General features: G+C 33.6%; 3 protein-coding genes across 5 annotated transcripts; 2 read left to right on the top strand and 1 right to left on the bottom strand.

Moving 5' to 3' along the window:
• Nucleotides 1–485: 485 nt before the first annotated feature.
• On the top strand, nt 486–3,740 carry LOC112695423 (light-inducible protein CPRF2). Of its 2 annotated transcripts, XR_011862795.1 has the most exons (7): nt 777–1,221; nt 1,975–2,071; nt 2,314–2,533; nt 2,653–2,728; nt 2,821–2,946; nt 3,118–3,579; nt 3,666–3,740. XR_011862795.1 is itself a non-coding variant. In XM_025747765.3 (6 exons), the coding sequence occupies exons 1-6, from the start codon at nt 838–840 to the stop codon at nt 3,514–3,516; spliced, it is 1,302 nt and encodes a 433-aa protein (XP_025603550.1). In that variant the 5' UTR covers nt 486–837; the 3' UTR covers nt 3,517–3,740. The 2 variants fall into 2 exon arrangements, 1 of the variants encoding a protein (XP_025603550.1); XM_025747765.3 differs by having other exon boundaries at nt 486–1,221; nt 3,118–3,740.
• A 161-nt stretch (nt 3,741–3,901) lies between these two features.
• On the top strand, nt 3,902–6,434 carry LOC112695424 (sec-independent protein translocase protein TATA, chloroplastic). Its single transcript, XM_025747766.2, has 2 exons — nt 3,902–5,661; nt 6,168–6,434. Exons 1-2 carry the CDS (start codon nt 5,347–5,349, stop codon nt 6,312–6,314), a joined length of 462 nt encoding a protein of 153 aa, XP_025603551.1. The 5' UTR covers nt 3,902–5,346; the 3' UTR covers nt 6,315–6,434.
• A 240-nt stretch (nt 6,435–6,674) lies between these two features.
• Nucleotides 6,675–14,821, bottom strand: LOC112695421 (mediator of RNA polymerase II transcription subunit 14). Of its 2 annotated transcripts, none has more exons than XM_025747763.3 (8): nt 14,109–14,821; nt 12,774–13,850; nt 12,136–12,233; nt 11,873–12,047; nt 10,747–11,740; nt 9,640–10,640; nt 8,214–9,268; nt 6,675–7,857 (listed from the first exon to the last, which is right to left on the bottom strand). In XM_025747763.3, the coding sequence occupies exons 1-8, from the start codon at nt 14,319–14,321 to the stop codon at nt 7,056–7,058; spliced, it is 5,415 nt and encodes a 1,804-aa protein (XP_025603548.1). In that variant the 5' UTR covers nt 14,322–14,821; the 3' UTR covers nt 6,675–7,055. The 2 variants fall into 2 exon arrangements, with proteins under 2 accessions (XP_025603548.1, XP_025603549.1); XM_025747764.3 differs by having other exon boundaries at nt 12,136–12,230.
• Between the last annotated feature and the right edge of the window lie 4,356 nt (nt 14,822–19,177).

The raw sequence follows: 19,177 nt of genomic DNA, 5'->3' as shown, positions 1-19,177 counted from the left end.
ACTATTTATATCCAAAATTAACTACTAAGATCAGTAATTATGTATTTATATATAAATATATAATATAATTTAATTTATTTTTAAAATATATTTTATATTTTAATATATATTTTATTTTAAAAATTTATTTTAATCATTAATTTTAATATATCACTAATATAATTAATTTAAATTAATGTGTTATTTTTATTAAAAATAATATTTTTACTTTTTACATTAAAATCAGTTATTAAAATCATATTTGTATATAAATATTAAATACATATTTATTTAACTCATTTTTAATATGTATTATATAATTTATATATATTTTATATTAGTAGTTAATTTTAGTATATATCTAATATAATTGATATTTATAATATATATATATATATATTTTTTTTTAAAATATAAAATATTTATTATTTAAATAAGTTAAATATATAATAATTAATTTAATATATATATATATATATATATCATTTTTTTTATTAACATCCATTGTTAGCACGCTGCCTAGCTAGGGCACCCTAATAAAAATCTCAAAATATTTTTTATTTAATTATTTTTTAAAATTTAATTTTGATGTATATTATATACAATAATCTAATTGCATATATTTTATTAAATGATCATTTACATAATATATATAAAATGCATTTTTTTTTGCTAACGTATTATAATTAGATTAGATACAAATATAAAATTAATTTACATTAATAAATTAAATTCTGCCTTTTATCCTTATCCATTAATTCTGCCTTTTATTAGTTACCCCATGATAAATTTGAATATTAAGCATATAAATACTAGAGAGAGAGAGAGAGAGAGAAGAGAGAGAGAGTTAAGAATAAGATGGAAAGGGTGTTCTCAGTTGATGAAATATCGGAGCCATTTATTCTGCCGGCGGCGAAGAAGATGGATGAGTTGACGGCGAAGTCAACGATGAATCGCAGCGCTTCAGAGTGGGCGTTCCAACGGTTTCTGCAAGAAGCTTCTTCGGCAGTATCAGCAACAGTGGCGTCGCCGTGTTCTTCGTCGTCTTCTGTGGTTGAGATCAAACAGGACCTCTCCCAAAACATGGAAACCAAGCCTCTTCAAAACGGCACCACCGTTGCCGTTTTGCCCAATGCCACTGCTTCTTCTTCTTCTTCTTCTGTCGCCGTTGATTCAGAGGATTACCAAGCTATCCTTAAGACCAAGCTCAAGCTCGCTTGCGCCGCCGTTGCTTTGACCAGGGTAACATTCTCCTTTAATTTCTCTTCTCTCTCTTATCTTTCTCTTGATAAAAACTCCAACTTTTCAGGAACACAACTTGAATTTTTTTTTTTTTTAAATTTATTAGTGGTGTTTTTTACTGCATAAATGGATAATCAAATTCAAGAGTTCATCTATACGAGTGTAGGTAAAATTTCATGAGAATTTGTTAGGAGTTTACATTTTGACTTGAGAGTTTGATAACAATGGTTTTTCTTTCGGCATAAATCATAAAGGATCCACCTTTTTTTTTTTTTTCATGGAAGGAATTTTAGTAGCAAAAGCAAAAGGTGATTCTTATGTAGACAATAAACTATTTATGAAACCAAAAAGTTTTACTTAAAATGGGCAAACAAGTTGGCTCTTCATGGAAGAAAGAGGCATCTTTAGATGCACTGATGCAGCTGGTAGTAGCACTTGCATCTCCAAAAGTTAAAAGAAGAAAAAGTTTTAGATCAAGTTAGCCTTTTAATTTTCATTTGGACAAAATGAGATAATGTTCTTTTGACTATTAGGTATACAGAAGGCATAGTAATTAGATGATGATATTTTAAAATTAAGGTTATGCATAAATGCATGGATGGATGAGTCTCTACCTACATGAGATTCCATTTTAGATTTATGTATGTCAATCCTAGTCTTTAGAGTTGCAGCCATTCCTCATTTGCATTTCATTTTTTCCCTTTGTGATGAATAGAACCAGTATCTAATGTTTTCTTCTGCTCATGGTAATAGGGATCTTTGGTAAAATCTCAAGTTCCTGCCTCATTTTCTGAATGTACATCACAGGCAACTAATCTTTCTCAAGTTGCATCTCATGCTACTTTAAAAGGTTTGAATTAGCACATTCATTTGGATTTGTTTATGATAGTTTATGCATGAATTAGAGCATCAACCTAAGGTAGTAGATTACATTTGTAACGGAAACTATGAGTATGGTGAATGAACAGATCAAGGTTTACAGTTTTGTTTTTGCTAGAATGCTTAGAGGTTGAGTGTTGTCTCTCTGTATACATGTAACATCTGCATCTACTGAAATAAAAAGTTATATATCTCCTTGTATTTTCTTTGTAGGATCTGGCCCTTCTGGAAATGATTCATCTAAAGTACAAAATAAAGATGCCAAAGTACCAGTGGGGATTCCTTCCTTATCTGGTGTGCAAAATAAGCCTGCTGTTGCAATCAGATCAACCACAAGTGGATCATCTAAAGACCAGTCAGATGATGAGGAAGCTGAGGAAGAGATTAATATGACTGAAAACATGGACCCTACTGATGCAAAACGAGTAAGGAGGTAAACATAGCCGTAGAATTCATATATTCTTTATTTAGTTTCCTTTATTGTAAGACATTAATTTTGTGAAATTCAAGGACACTGCTTGTTATTCAACAACTAATAATGTTGTCTTTCAGGATGCTTTCTAACAGAGAGTCTGCAAGACGCTCAAGACGAAGAAAGCAGGCTCATTTAACCGAGCTTGAGACACAGGTGTGTAGGTTTCTTGTAGATCTGGCTTATGCTCTCTGTATTAGCCATTGCAAATTAGTATTCATATTTTCTGACCTAATATTCTCTCTTAGGTTTCTCAATTAAGAGGTGAAAATTCATCGTTGTTAAAGCGTCTAACAGATATTAGCCACAAATACAATGATGCTGCTGTTGACAACAGAGTATTAAAAGCCGATGTTGAAACCTTAAGAGCAAAGGTAATGCCTTCCATGAGCATCAATTGAAATTATGAAGTCTAATGCTCATTCAAATTTGTTCACTTGGCCTGGTTTTTCTGACAAGCTGAGGATCGAGCCCAATCAGGGCCTCGTCCTTTTTGCCATCTACAATGGCGTTTATCATCTCTGCTTACATGCTTTCTTTTTCAGGTAAAGATGGCTGAAGAAACTGTCAAAAGAATTACTGGGTTGAATCCAATGTTTCCAGCCATGGCTGATTTATCATCAATCAGATTGCCATCATTTGATGGAAGCCCTTCTGAGACATCAACTGATGCAGCAGTTCCTGTTCAAGAAGACACGAATCGTCACTTCTTTCAACGCACTTCAAACAATCCTATGTCGAGCCATGATCATGGAGTCAACAATTGGTTGGCAGACGTATCTTCAGACGAAAATGTGCAGCATAACACTACCGCATCGACTGGTGGGAACAAGATGGACCGAACATCTTCCTTGCCAAGGGTGGCTAGCTTGGAACATCTTCAGAAGCGAATCCGTGGCAATGCAGATTCATCTGCTCCTGTTTCTAATGGAAAGCACCAATAAAAATAGCGATTAAACAATCCCTTAACCGCGAAATCATTATTAAATATTAGTTCCACTATCTCTGTAAGCAAAGTTCGATTCTTCACACCAATTTACTTTGTAAATGAATTTGACGTTTCTTAGGATGATTGGGCATATGATGCTTTCAGTTTGGAGTACAAATGCACGCGTGTAGAGTTAGCAGCTTCACTTCAGAAATGCAGAATTGTATATCTGTTACTTCATATGTCTTTAGTTATTGTTAGTTTCTGTGACTGCATCAATGCAACCATGCATAATATTCCCTCTACTTGAGGCAGAAGTAATACTGATACAAAGAAGTACCTGAGGTCTGAGGATTAGAGAATGAGCTATGATGTGAAGCTCAACAAATTAAGATAACAAGATCAGAATATTTAGCAAGGAAGAACAATGACTCGAAGTGGCTACAGTTTGTTTTACTCTTAGATTGGGTGCAAATAGAGATAACTACTAGATTGGATAATGACTCGCAATAAAATTAAGAGGAATGTTAAAAAACATCAGAATTTATTATTTTTTTATTATTAGTTAAATATTATTTAAAAATATGGATAAAATATGTTGTTAGACTCCAACCCGATAGATCAAGGACTAATCCGCCGCGAATCGGAGTTCAATGCCCAATGGGTTGCTGCATGCACAAGACGGAATTTAAATCCCCAACACTTGCTTAAGCGGAAAGTGAGCTGACCACTTGACCAACCCAAATTACCAAGTTGGTTTGTTCTGTTTTATTTGTAAAAACAAACGCTATGATCCCAAAACGCAAGCCCCTTTCCTAAAAAATATGCCCCTTTCGTATGATCTGAAAAAGTCTTTTTTTTTAAATGCATTTCCACCAAACAAAATTGGAAGCTCCAAAACTGGTCTTTCATGCACTAAAATAGTATCTAAAATTTCAATTACACTAATAAATTTTATAAATTTGTATTGGTGCAATTAAGATATCGAAAACTATTATTTCAATAACCACATAATCTGGTTTAACTAAAAAACTAGACAAGATAAGTTAGGAGTTTTGATTTTTGTCGCTGTGCCATCTTACTTGTTAATAATATATGTGATAAAAATTAAATATATAATAAATTAGGAATGAATTTTTATTTTTTTAAATTTTTTTAAGTATGAATTGATATGGATACTAAACAAGTAAAACATATAATATAGTAATATACAAACATATTAATATATTGATATTGATAAATTAAAATATTTTGTATTAGTGACTAATTTATTATTTGTTTTTGCATTATAAATTATATTTAAAAATTGATATTTAATTATTAATTAATATATTTTTTGAAAATGCATTTAATTTTTTATTTTATTTTTATAATTTTATATTTTTATTTAATTATGACTGGATCATTGATCAGTGATCCATCAGTTAAACTAGTAATCCGATCGTATGAATGGATCAATAACTATAAATTTTGCCAATGTAAATTATGTTTGTAAAATTTAAAACTAAATAAAAATAATTAAAATTTAAAAAATTAAATTAAAATTTGCAAGTAAATACTAAATACAATGACCAAATTGAATATTAGTTCAAGATGGTTAAAGTTAGGTAGATATACTATACACGTGAGGAACAAATGATTTTCTTATTGTTAGTTGTGTTATCTAGGAAAGGACCCGCTGGTCAAATGATGCTGTCTTCATTTTAATTTTGAGAGACAGAGTCGTGTTAGGTTACTCCTACGCCCATTCCCATTTCTCATAAAAATAAAAATAATAATAAAAGAAAAAGAAAATATCTTAGCAGAAAGCAGAGACAGAGCCACCAACCAAAACAAGAAGAAGAAGATGGAGATGACGAGTATGAGAATGAGGGCCGCAATCCCCTTAAGATCCACACCCTCCATTAATGTTGCTCCTCCTTTCTCCGCTTCCACTTCGTCCTTCTGTTCCGCCAACGTTGCACTCTTCAGGAGAGCTTCTTTATCTCTCACTGCTCCAACCACCATCAGAAAGAAGAAGGGTCTCACCTGCAACGCCCTCTTTGGCCTCGGCGTCCCCGAGCTCGTTGTTATTGCCGGTGTCGCCGCCCTGGTCTTCGGCCCCAAGAAGCTCCCCGAGGTTGGTCGCAGCATCGGCAAAACTGTTAAGAGCTTCCAACAGGTTCATCCTCTTTCCTCTCTGTCTCTCTTTTGTTCATCGATTCAATAGAGTTTAATTCAATTGTACCTTTTTGGAAGTTGGGTTCTGATAAAGTTCGTATCTTTGGTCGTTTCTCACGGGATCTGTGTTCCTTTCTGATGTGAGCTTATTAATATGCCTTGAAGTTAGGGTTTTGGGTTTTCATATTGATGTGTCCTGATCTAAACTAAACAAATGTTAAATGTGATGATTTACTCAATTGAATGATTTGACTTGTTCCGCAATATGTTGATACAACTCAATTGAGAGCATACAAAACACTTAACCCTAAATCTATCAAACATTATACAAGGGCCTTCAAAGAACTGATCCCATAGTAGTTGACATCTTCATATGGCTATGGATAAACTCATACTGATTATGCATTGTTTGAGATTGCCCCATGTTATCATTTGTTAACTGTTAAACATTTTTCTTCATTGCATACAAGATTGTTTATTTGTTCTGTTTTTTGTTAATCTTTGTAGGCAGCAAAGGAGTTTGAGTCAGAGATTAAGAAGGATCCTGAGTCCCCAGGAGAGGGTCCATCAGAGGAAAAGCCTGTTGTTGCTCTGAGTGAACAGGAGGAGAAGAAGCAAGGCATGGAGGTGTCTAGTTCTAAGGATAGTGTGTGAACCGTGTAGTGTGTATCAACATATTATGATTAAGTAATGCACCAAATTTTCACCATGGCATCAATTGTGCGTTTTGGGAACACCATTCTTATCTTATTGAGACCAAGTCTTAGTTCTTCATTTTTCACCTCGCATGATGGAAAAGAACTTTAAAAAGGATGATATTAGCAAGTAGATATAGGTTTGGTGGGTTGATTTATTTAAGAAACCAATAATCTTGCCCCTCGTTTGCTTCTAATATTATCACTCACCATGGTAAAAAAATGGGATGCAAAGAAGCCCACCTATTTTCTTCGCACAAAATTATCATTCAAATTCTAAAAGACCAAAAGCGTCACATGAGGTGATGAAAAAAAAAAGTAAGAAAACTAAGTTTGGTTTACTAATCTATTCATTTGATATTGTCATCTGTACAAGAAAGAAAATCCACCACCCAAAAGCTTATACCATGACTACACTATCACCAAAAGATATTGTACAACCTAATTCCAATCTTAAATGTTCTGAAGAAAACTTCAAATACTGATATTATGAACCTCTGTTAGTAATCTAGTATTGGCGCCCGGAAAACGTCATTCTTCCATAAAAAATCGGCTGTTATTATCACCTGTGCCCTTTTTCTCCATTACAGCAAAACCTCATTTCCAAAGGAAACTGCACAACCTATAACTTAACCCATGCAGTATTGACAACACTACCCCGAAACTATATGTATAAACACTGCTGCTAGCAGCAAAACAATCATGTTGCTCCAAAGTTGGCTGGAACCCCACTACCATCTTTTAGCCCTTGAAGGCACATGTGCAGATTCCTTTGCACACTGTCTGCAACCAATTTTAGCCTACCTTGACTTGCATCGGCTGGTGAGCTCCCACTAACCTCCACAGTTCGTGCCACCCTCTGTTTACACTTATCCCAATCGTCGGCACGCAACCAACAGGCCCTACCTCCATGGCTACCTTCCATGCCAAGAAAGGATACACTGGGACTTTCGCCGAAAGAATATCTCAACCTTACTGAAACACAGTACGGTAACCAAGCAGCACCGCCGGCAGCATTGACATGAGGGATGTGAGCAGAATCAAGAACAACAGTCAGTGCAAAATCAACAGAATTATGATTCCGGTCATAATGGATGTTGCTTCTGAAAGCAGATGAGCTCTCAGAGTTGTCATCTGTGGTCAACCCTGCGTGATTTTCAAGACATAATTCAATTCGTGGTTTTTGAGCTGAAACCATGTCCCCAATTTGTGCCTGGGATAATCCCTTTTTCCAAGCTATTAGTTTCAAGAATTCTCTGAGAACTGAGACAGGTAAGGTGAGCATAGTTATGAATGATGCAACACGAGAAGCATCATAGGGCTCTGATGCAACCCGACGACTGAAGTAGTCACATATTTCACTTATTTCTGTTTGACTTAACTCTTCTTGTGCAGGATTTGAGTTTTGCTGCTGTTGCTGCTGTTGGTGATGAAAGCGTTTCACACTTAACACCTGAAGAAGCAGCTGAACTCTGTGGACACTGACAGCAAACACATAGCCCCTGCATATGAATGAACACAGATGCCATTTAGTGAACCCAATATGAATAGCAAGAATGAAACCAAAATATATAAATTTTTCTTTTTGGAATTTAAGCACAATTTGTCATATATTCACCAAACTTGATTTTGGTTCCTCTAGTTCCAATTGCAAATTATCCCAGTCGTTGAACATAAGAAATTAATAGGTGTACTGTATGAATATATGTTAGTAGGACTATGACCACAAACCCCATTTAGACACAGTAAACATGATTCTTGTAATAAAGTTTTGAGCGATACACATGTGAGTAAAACTACAGCAGAAAATGTAGCACATAAATGAGTGAGATAATATGGTAAGGCAAAAATTACTTACCCCACAAAAAAACGCAATGCAGGCTGCTCTGGGTCCAAGTTCAGAAGTGCACCTTCATTTTCCTTCAAAATGGATCCTAGAATCTCTTTCAAAAGATCTGGCAACTGGGCAAATAACCATAGTACTCCAAGATACTTGAGAATACCTCTGAGAACCTTCTTAAGTGCAACAAGAGGAACCCAGCCACCCCCATATCCTCCATCATCACCAAGGCCAATAATGGCTGTGTTCAGCTCGCCTCTAACGTGGGCAGGGACAATTGCTCCAGGTGGCCTACGTAAAGAGACAGCAGAGTTCATCAAAGCTAAATTTGAAGGCCCTGCCAATGCATTTCCCACACGATTTAAACCAGCTGCTGGATTTCCTGTCCTAGACATTGCAGCAGAAGCTGGCAAGTTTATTCTACTTCCATTTGCACCCATTAACTGGGAACTTGAACTAGGATTTGGATTATTTGAATTTGCCAGTCCGCCTGCCTGTTGCGCAGTGAAATTAGGATCTAATCCATTCAGCTCCTGGGCAACATGTTCCATGATGAAAGGGCGAAACTGGGGGCATGGTAATGACCCTCCAGAAAGACGACCCTCTTTAGGCGGTGTTGCAGGCTGCAACCACACCTGATCACCGGCAAAGCAACGCATGTCAACAGCAAACTGTTTCCTGTACATGATTCGTATCCAATACGGACCGCGGAGCACAACAGAGACGTCGATAGGTAAAAGGGAACTTGGAACAATGCCCGGCCCACCTCGCCCAGCTGCAGCTAACATGGATAGGGTTTGATTGGTAAGACCACCAGGAGCAGACATGGCAGTGTTTCCCCCAGGACCAGAGGTAGGCTGGCCAACGTTTGAAGTTGAGCTACCAAGAAGTCCTTGTGGTTGTATATAACCAGTTTGTTTAGGAAAGGAAGATAGAGCAGCTGCAACCCCTGGAACAGGACCAGCTCGAGCTGGCCTGGTTGCAGCAGCCAGAGCATGCAAGGGACCCGCGGTCAGCCGAATGCAATCCAAAAGCGATGAAACTTCAGCTCCATTTATGAAATCTTCCAGAAACTGTACAAAGTAAAAGCATAAAAAAAACATTCTGATAAATGATATTGTTGTATCTACAAAAAAAATTCATTTTCACATGTTTCTGAAACCAGTTACTTCATGTAAGTAACTGGTTTTTTATCACCACTAAAATAGCAGAAAACAGATGCAATTTAAGCACTGCAAGTTAAAGGAAAGGAAACTGATAAACAAATTAATTTCAAGTATTTTCTAGTTCATACTGCAAAAATCAGCCAACAAAGCACAAGAAAGATGCCCCACAATAATGTCACTCAATAAGTAGCATAAATAATCAGAGTATGTAAGAAATCGACCAGCTGTAGTCAAAGGAAAGAAACAAACAAAAATCAGTTCACGAAAAACAAACCTACCTTAGTATGGGGCCAAAGTTGGTCTGGAGATACATGCATTGTGCAACCCTCTTTACCAGATTCCCACTCAACAACAAAACGAGCAAGGACAGCTGAACCAAAGCTAAACCACAAGCTCATCAGTCCAACTGCCTCAATCTTGAATGCTTTTCTCATATGTTCTGTAACTTTCTCCGCAGTGTCTGAAGCAAACTTTGTACCCGATACTTTGGCATCAGAACTTGTCTCTTCTGACTTCTCATCAGCTCTTACCCCAAGCAATTGCCGCATGCCAAGGGCAAAAGTTCTTGCATTAGCAAGCCTTTGTATATCAGCCACTAGTTTCTTTATACTATCTACCTCAACTGACTGATAGCTCAAAACAACACCATCTGGATCATAATGTATGTGTGAATCAATGTCAGCCGTATTGGCGATTCGAACACCTGAGCCCCATGGTGTAGCACTGCTCCCTTTCTGAAGCTCCCATAAATCCCTGAAGTGCTGATCATTTATTTTAACATCCCAATGCATGCAACCAGGTCTGCCAAGTCGCAAGCATATATGTTGCCATGAATCACCTCTGGCAAATGGAAGTCGGAACCAAATGTTAGAGGATGCACTTCTTAAACCCACTTCTTCGACGTATGAGATATCTAATGAATCCATTTGGCTCGTCAGCCTAGCATGCTTAATGCAAAGTGAACAGTGCCGGACCACATGAAGCAGGGCTGCTATATAAATGCTAGATGGGGCATTCCCTTTATTTGCTTCTGCAATCAAACTTCCATAGCTGTATCCTTCAGCCCTAGATATCATTTCACTAGGTACAACCCCTTGTGGCAAAGACAGTTGAGAGCCAGATGAATCCAAAATCTTTCTCCTCTTGCAAATTGCTGAGTTGTTTTCAAGACCCTGAAGAGATGGAATCAAATTCAACATATCTGAAGCTGTTCTCTTCCGAGATCTTTTATCGTGTTTGGGTATAACATCTTCATTGCCTGTGGATTCCATTGCCTGGGCTGCAAAAAGTCATTTCGGCAGTGATGTGTGTTTTTAGGTAATATATATAACAGAATGCAAATACATTACACGATAAAGATGAAGAGAAGAAAGAAAGTATCTTACATACGGGAGTTGAAGCACATGAATTGGCTCCAGCAGCCTTGAGTGATTCAGCTTGAGGTCCATTAGGTTTGGAATTAGGTAAAGATATGCGAGAACTAGTTGGAAGAGGAGGAGATAATAGTCGAGATGACCGACTTTCACCTAAACCATCATTAGAGGAATCACTCAGTACTCTAAGTTGATCTTCATCCATTGCAGTTGAGGACACAATGTCAACTGAATGCGGAGATTTAAGAGAAGCCAGATCCTGTTCAGACTTTGAAACAAATAACCTTTTCCCAGCTGCGCTCCTTCCTTGTCCTGTGGAAATTGATCCAACAGAATTGGATTGAACTGGGCCCTTCACACTGCCTGATGAGAACATGGAATCACTATAGTGGTTTGTAACACCTGAAGGTTTTGTTATATTGTTAACCTGAGATATTTGCATGCCTCCTTCCCACTTTGGAGATGGGGTCCCAGCTTTTAGACTATGGAGATTCATTGGGACAGAACCATAATGTGAAGGTAGGGATCCATGATTTTGAACAGAGAATGGAGATGCAGAAGAACCTTTCTCGAGTCCAAACACTTCATCAACAAGTGATGAAAAACCTGAAGGATGACCTTTTGCATTCTGTATGGAACTCTCAAGTCGAATATCAGAAAGAAACTCACGTACAGATTCTTGATTTGGACAAGCAGCATTGGGCAAAAGAGAGTGTAATTTTCCCCAGTCAACCAGGCTTAAATTCATTTCATCTTTAAGTGCCTGCAGCTGTCCTATATCAATTCTTTTGACCCGCAGCACCTGATTAAGGACACCAAATAAAGTATCTTTTCCAGAAGAATCTGGCTGAGTCTCTAACAGCTTAAACAAAGGTTTAAAATCCTTATCAAGTTCCATCATCAGGAAATAAGAGCTCCCACAGTCTGGAAACGCCATAATTAGCATTGCTGAACCATTCAAAATGTTTTTGGGTACTTTTACTGTACTAAATCCATGCTCAAATACCTACAAGAATGTCCAATAAGCCAGTGGTCTTAGGTAAGTCATTTCTAATAACAACTTAAATTCAGTCCAAAATAGTTTGGGAATTTGTCTTTTTCTTATAACAATAAAAGGAATGAAAACAGGGAAATATACCTCTAGCCCTAAGACTCTTCCGATAGATGCAAACAAGTGCAATAAACTTTTGCTTCTCAAGCTTACAAATACATCAGCTGCAGTCATAGATCCCTGATTCAAAGCTTCTTCACATTCTAACAATGCTGAAGAAGCAACTATGTTTTGCGATGATTGAAGAAGGAAACGGCCATTTCTGAATAATATAACAGGGACATAAATTTGAGAAACTAAACTCAAATGCCTAAGATATTAGGAAAAAGCATCTTAGAAAAGTAAGGTACCTGATATTAACTCCAAGAGTAAAAAAACATGAGGCATAGGCACGCACACGCAACACCTCATACCCTTCAGATTCCTTGCTGAAGCCTTTATCATCCTTCTACAGATAAAAGCAGCTTCATCTTTTAAAATTTAACGAATGGTTGAATGGGAAAGTGGTAGGATATAATATTACAAGATTTGTAAAAGGGTATCACAAATTCAGCCACAAATTGTATCATAGCTTGCAAAATTTAAAGGTCAACTGTGTTTACTGGAAGATCAACTACATGTCAAAAGTGTTCAGCAGCAAAGTATTTACCAAGCAGCGGAAATTCCACACACACACACACACATACATACACATACATACATAACAGACAGAAGATATCAGAATCTAGCTACAGATAGTCCATGCAAGAATGATGAGAAGTACCTATGGTGGCAAAATACGAAAATAGTCAAATATCCGTAATTCACGATATCGATATAGTTCTCGAAAGTTACAAGAATGTTAACAAAGGAAAACCCCAAATTGGGGTGATACCAAAGAAGAAGCATCAAACCACATATGCCAAAACCCAAAAGAAACAAAAACAAATTGCCTGATGTAGCATATCAAATTGATACTCCAAATGTTCCCTAACAAATGTACACTAACCTGTTTATATTCAACATCAGGTCCACCCAAGTGAGACTGGAGTACAACATCATCTGCTGCTCGACAGACGTGGTTATTTTTTCCCAGTTCTCTTTTAATTTCTAGTAGACGAGTATACCGGTTGCAGCTAATAGCTCTTAACAGCAACCTCTCAACATCAATACAACTCTGGTCCATGAAAAACTCTGCCTCCTTGCCTGTTAGTGGATCTATGACAAAATTGCTGTGTATGCACTTTATCTGAAGATCTGGCCCAGGTTCAATTTTTATGAATGGGCATGCACCTGAGTCAGACATGCCAGCATTTTTATCGAACTCCAGCCAGTATATGATTTTTAAACCAGGAGTTCGAGGACCGGATGAATCAGATTCCCCGTCAGGGTTCTGCATGGAACTGGAACCTGCCGCATGACCCATTCCACCATCGGATATGAGCTCAAATCGAATTGCATCTTTCCATCTTCCTTGTCGAAGAGCTTGCACTTGCCTGATGACAGTATCCATAACAAGTGAAACACATAGATCGTGAAGAACCGAGTACAATATTAAAAATGGATTTTCTGCTGCCGCCATTCGTCTCTCTAGATCATCCCCGAGAACATGGCGCCGCATTAATTCCAGTTTGATAGGTTTATTCTTCTCACCAACAAGCAGCTCCAAATGTAATATCCTCCACATGGACAAGTGTCCCCTGTAACCAAGAGTCACTAAAACCTTAAACTCTCCATCCACCTTAATCAATGCCGTACCATCCGAAACTTTTATCTCGGAAATTTCCTTTGGAAGAGAAACTTCTAGCAATTTCGACCGCACAAGCGCGTCCAGCTTCTTCAAAGCAGGCTTTTGCTGTTCTTCATTCAAGGTATACTGAGTACCAACATCCTCTATACATTTAGGCAACCGCTGGTAACTCCCCGTTAAGAGAATGTCAATGGCAGAGGGCACATCATAAACCGGAGCACGAGCTTGCTGAAGCCCCTCGTGCATAAAAAACAAAGAATCCGCAGCTTGAGTAAAACACATATCATGATTTGAAACAGTCGAAGCCAGCTGCTGGCAGTGCTTTATCAAAGGAACCTACAAAGCAAAAAAAAAACTATAAGCACATCCCATCCAACAAAGAAAGAAAGAAAGAAAAAACTTCCTTTCCCTGATTTATGACAGCTTTTAGTTTTCAGCTCAACCAGTGCCCCAAACCACCCCTTAATTCTATTCATTATCAATTATGTATCTCCCAAATACACAAAGTTTTGGAATTCGTAGAGACCAATGGATTGAATGAAGAGTAGTGCTATGCAAGAAAAAAGAGCAAGATTTGATTTTTGGCGGGGTAACCTGTTGGCACCACTTGGAGAGCACATTGAGGCGGATCATGCGCTGCTGGGTCTTGCTGAGGAACTTGAGGATACTGATCTTCTTGTCTGTATCGGACAATTCGGTGGACCTGCATTTCTCAACCAGTTCTTTCAGGTTGCTGTATGAATCTTGGGCAGCTCGGGAAACCAGGGTGGACAGCTCCACCGTCTGTTGCCCTAACTCCGCAGCCATGTCTGTCTCTCAATCCTCAGAAATTAGGGTTCTCTCTTCCGATCTGTGTTCCGTTCTATACCGTTCGTTGCAGCGGCATTGAATAGCTTCAGAAGCTAGGGTTTTATGTTAGGTACGCCGCAAATTTCCCCAATTTTGTTCCAATTAGAGCGAGCAAGGAAGCAAGAAGCAGGTATGAGTAGGAAGCAGAATAGGGCTTTCCCTCTCTCTCTCTATATCTTGGTATATGGTTTCGTTGGAATCCCGTAATAACAAGGAACAAATGCGAGAGCAGCCAGCCCCTTTCACTTACACACTCTTCATCCCTTTTAAGTCATTGCCTTTGAGGGTGTGCTATGCCTATGTTTTTGTTTTGTTTTGTTTTGTTTTTTTGGTTTTTTTAATGCTTATTTATATATGGCCTTTTGCCTTCAGCCCTTGACTCAATGCCAAATTTTCAGACTCTCCTTCTTCCTTTACTCGGCGCTTTCTTCTTTTTTAGGTTTTAGAGCTTTCATTATATGACCTACAAATTTACAATTACCTCTCTGAGAAGGATGTATTACGACTTTTTGAATATAATTACATTTCGGTCCTAAAATAATTTTATGTAAATTATTAGAGTGCAATAGATTTTACATTTACATGTAATCATAAAATTCTATCATGGTTTACTTAAAAATTAGAATGCATTATAGACCACTTGCAATTTGTAATAGACTAATAATTTATAAAAAAAATTATCCCAAAAGATAAAAATACGCCGCCTTGCTACGAATTTATGAAAAAAAAGTATAATCCGTGACTAGATGCAGCAATTTATAAACGTGATTGTGATGTATATTATCATGATTGAGGATTGACATAATTATGATTTAGAGTGGTCAAATATAATGTCGGGTGTCATTAAATCAATAAAAGAAATTATAAAAAATGTATTTGACAAATTTTTAATAATAAAAATAAATAATACATAAAAAATAAGTTAAAAATCTATGCACCAAATCCAAAAAAATATATATATATTAGAATTTTAGAAAAATTAATATTAAATATATATTATGTATATAATATTAAATATGAACACAATGATAAAAGATTTTGTGTTATATAAAGTTAATTAAAAAAAACATATATACTCACGTAAAAAGTAAATAATATATAAAAATTTTATTTTATGTGAAATAAAATTATAATATTAAATATGAACACAATGAATAAGATTTTATATTATATAAATTTAATTTTAAAAAATATATATACTCACGTAAATAGCAAACAAATATATAATAATTTTATTTTGTGTGAAATTAAATTATAATATTAAATATAAATACAATAATAAAAATTTTGTATTATGTAAATTTAATTAAAAAATATATATATTTAGGTAAAAAGCAAGCAAACATAATATAATAATAATAATAATAATCTCATTAATTATTTATCTAAAGCTAAATGTAGCTTCTCAAATATTAATGAAATTATTAGAATGTGTTTAAATAATAGATTAATATTGAGAGAGAGATTAAAAGATAAAAATTAAAAAACAAAAAGATTATATAATTTTTTTTATTGTATTTAGTGTAAAGTGTATAAGATTAAATTATGTCTCAATATTTTTTTATTTCGGATACATATAAAAACTGAAACAAATAAAAATAGTTAAATATATTTTTTTAAATGAATATTTTAATATTTAAAAATTATAATATAAAATTTTAAACATAATTAAACAACCTTAATTTTAAAGGAGCATTTTATTATTTCCAAGATTAATTTTAAAAGGCTATTTTAATATCCTAAAAATTAAACATAAGAGTATTTTAATATTTTTAATATTAATTTAAATTTTTAATTCCTAATACAATTAAATAATATGAATTGGTTCTTTTAAAATTACTTTAATATTGTGTTTTTATAAAAATTAATTACAAGGGTATTTTAGTTTTTATTTAAAGTTTAAATTTATAATTTCTAATATAATAAAAAAATATTTATTCTCAAAGAGTATTTTAATCTTTATTTTAAAAGGATATTTAATTTTTTTTAAAGATTAACTTTATTTTAATATTAAATTAATATTTTTAATTTTTAATGCAATCAAAGATTTTCAAATAATTCTATAAGTGTAATTTAGTATTTTAAAATTAATATGTAAAATATATGTTAGTATTTTAAAGAGTAAATAGTCAAATTAATTTTTGGAAGATCACTCGTTTTCTAATTTGGTTTTTGAATTATTTTTTAATTAAATTCGTCCTTTAAAGATTTTAAATTAATCATGTTAGTCATTTCGTCACTTCCATTGTTAAGAATTTATTGATGTAGTACGTTAAATAACATAACAGTACACACATAATAGTTCTAATTGACTATTAACATTATTAGTTAATGAAATTAGATCAAATGAACCCCAAATTGAAAAATTCCAATACCTCAAGTTCTCCCCTCAATTAAATTTTGATTTGACCAAATTTTATAAATTTATAATGTTAATAGTCAATTAAGACTCTTAGGTTGCGTTTGATTTTAAAAACATGACAAGACAAGACACTGCGAACTAGACAGAAATGACAGAAACACAAATTAATGTTTTTATATTTTATTTGGTGATAAACTAGAACAACTTATGAAAGTCTAATTTATTCTCAATTTTTTATTCAAAAAATTTAGGAAAAAAATATAATAATAAGAGTTATAATTATTAAAAATTAACAAAAATAATGAAAGAAAAAAATAAAAAATAAGTTGTGTCTCTTATTAGTGTCTTTGTGTCTTTCTTGATTAGATGAACACACAATATACTAATTCGGTGTCTCTTAACACAATGTCTCTGTTCATGTCTCATATGTCAAATAAGATTTTGTGTTTCTGTCCCAATGTCTCATGGCTTTAAACAAACACACTCTTAGATGTATGTTGTGGTATCACTTAACGTGACATATTAACAATTTTTTACCCATCAACAAAGAAAGTGACAAAAAGACTACCATGAATAATTTAAAATCTTTAAAGAACGAGTTTCATTAATAAAAAAATTTCGAGGGCCAATTTAAAAAACGAGTAATCTTTTAGAAATTAATTTGACCATTTATTCATACTTTAAATATAAACTACAAGCGCATTTTTTGTTTTTGTTTTTTGTTTTTAAACTAATGCTATAAAAATCTTTTAGTCTCTTAAAATAGAATATATGAAAAAAATTTTAAATTTTTCTTATAGTTTAACTTTGTTTGAGTTATAAAAAAAGTATTTTGGATTTTTTAAATGAATTAAAAGTGTAATAAAGGTTTTTTTTCTTAAATCGAATTTTAATTTTTAATTTTTAATACAATCAAATAAGATGAATTAATTTTATAATGACATTATTTTAGATTTATTTTTTAAAAAATTAGCAGTAAAAGTTATTCCGAGTTGTAATCTAAAATCATGGTGAGTTTTGAATATGACATGAGATCCAAACACTTAAAGTTAAGGGTTTTAATTTGTTTGTCGAGATGGTAGTCATTTTTGACACGTGTGGGCAACGCCATGTAGATTGAAGTTGTCGTTATTGAGTCGACTTAGATACAGTTTATTTGGTGGTTTATCCATTTTTTATTCGGTATGTAGACTGGACCATGTTTAATGGGTGTGTGTATGAATAATTGCTTTATTCTTTTTAAAATTATTGCGAGAGAATTTCAGTTTTTAGAATTCACATTTATTATGTCAAATACAATTAAATAAATTTTATTTTAAAAGCGTATTTCAGTGTTTTTAAAATTAATAATAAAAAATAATTATTTTTTAAATGAATTTAGTAGGTATTTTAGTCGAACTGCAATTAAATTCAAATTTTAATTTGTAATATAGTGAAAAAACTTAAACATAAAGGAGCATTTTAGTCCATTTAATATTAATCCTAGAATACTAACTTTTAATAATATTAAAAAAAGTTTTAATCTTTTTGAAAAATTAAAGTATAATTGTACCTAAAGATTCAAATAATATGCTATTTTCACAGGTTACATATGTGTCTTGTTGTTTTTATTTACGTTAGATTATTTTCTTCACGACTTTAAAATTGTTGGTGATATTTTTATTATTTTTATCATTTAAAATTATTTTTTTGACACTTATATTCTTGAAAATATTTAGTAATTTGTTTTTATTTTTCTATTTTTTGGTGACATATCTAGATTTTATTAGATAGACTAATTTGTTTATAATTTTTACAAGATAATATATATTATATTTTGATTATCCAATTTTTTTTAATTGATTAAGGGATAAATTTATATATTTTCAATTTTAAAAAATAAATTTATGTTTTAAAGTAAATTTTTTCATGCCTTTTGATAAACTATGTTTTATCCATGTAAATGTTTTTTGCTTAAGAAAAAAAAAAGAATTTAAACTCAATTTTATCTCAAACAAACCGAATAATGTCTATTTTCATGGCATAAAGGCATAATAAAAACTATTCCTAAAATTTTACACAGTTCACTCTAAGTTAGTCAATTAGCCATAACCACTCCTATAACGCTATTCTCTGATTAAAAACAAAAGTTGAAAATTATTGTACTTACAATACATCTGTCATTATAGCAAAGTTCTAAAATTGAACTGGTCATCGAACCGCTCTAAATATTAATTTATGGTTCAATCGATTCGACTGTAGTTTAACCGAAAACCCGTTTTTAATAAAATCATACATAAAATATAGATACACACAATAAAACATAATTATAATCTAATATAACTTTAAAATATTATCCAAAATAAAAATATTACATAAACCACATTATTATGATCACCTTCAAATACAAACTCAAAAGTCAAATTAAACAAAAAAACAACCATAAAATGTCATATGATAAACTATTCAAAAT

This window comes from Arachis hypogaea, chromosome 6 (genome assembly GCF_003086295.3).
Source record: "Arachis hypogaea cultivar Tifrunner chromosome 6, arahy.Tifrunner.gnm2.J5K5, whole genome shotgun sequence".
Classification (NCBI taxonomy): domain Eukaryota; kingdom Viridiplantae; phylum Streptophyta; class Magnoliopsida; order Fabales; family Fabaceae; genus Arachis; species Arachis hypogaea.
This window is presented reverse-complemented; position numbering and strand designations above follow the sequence as displayed.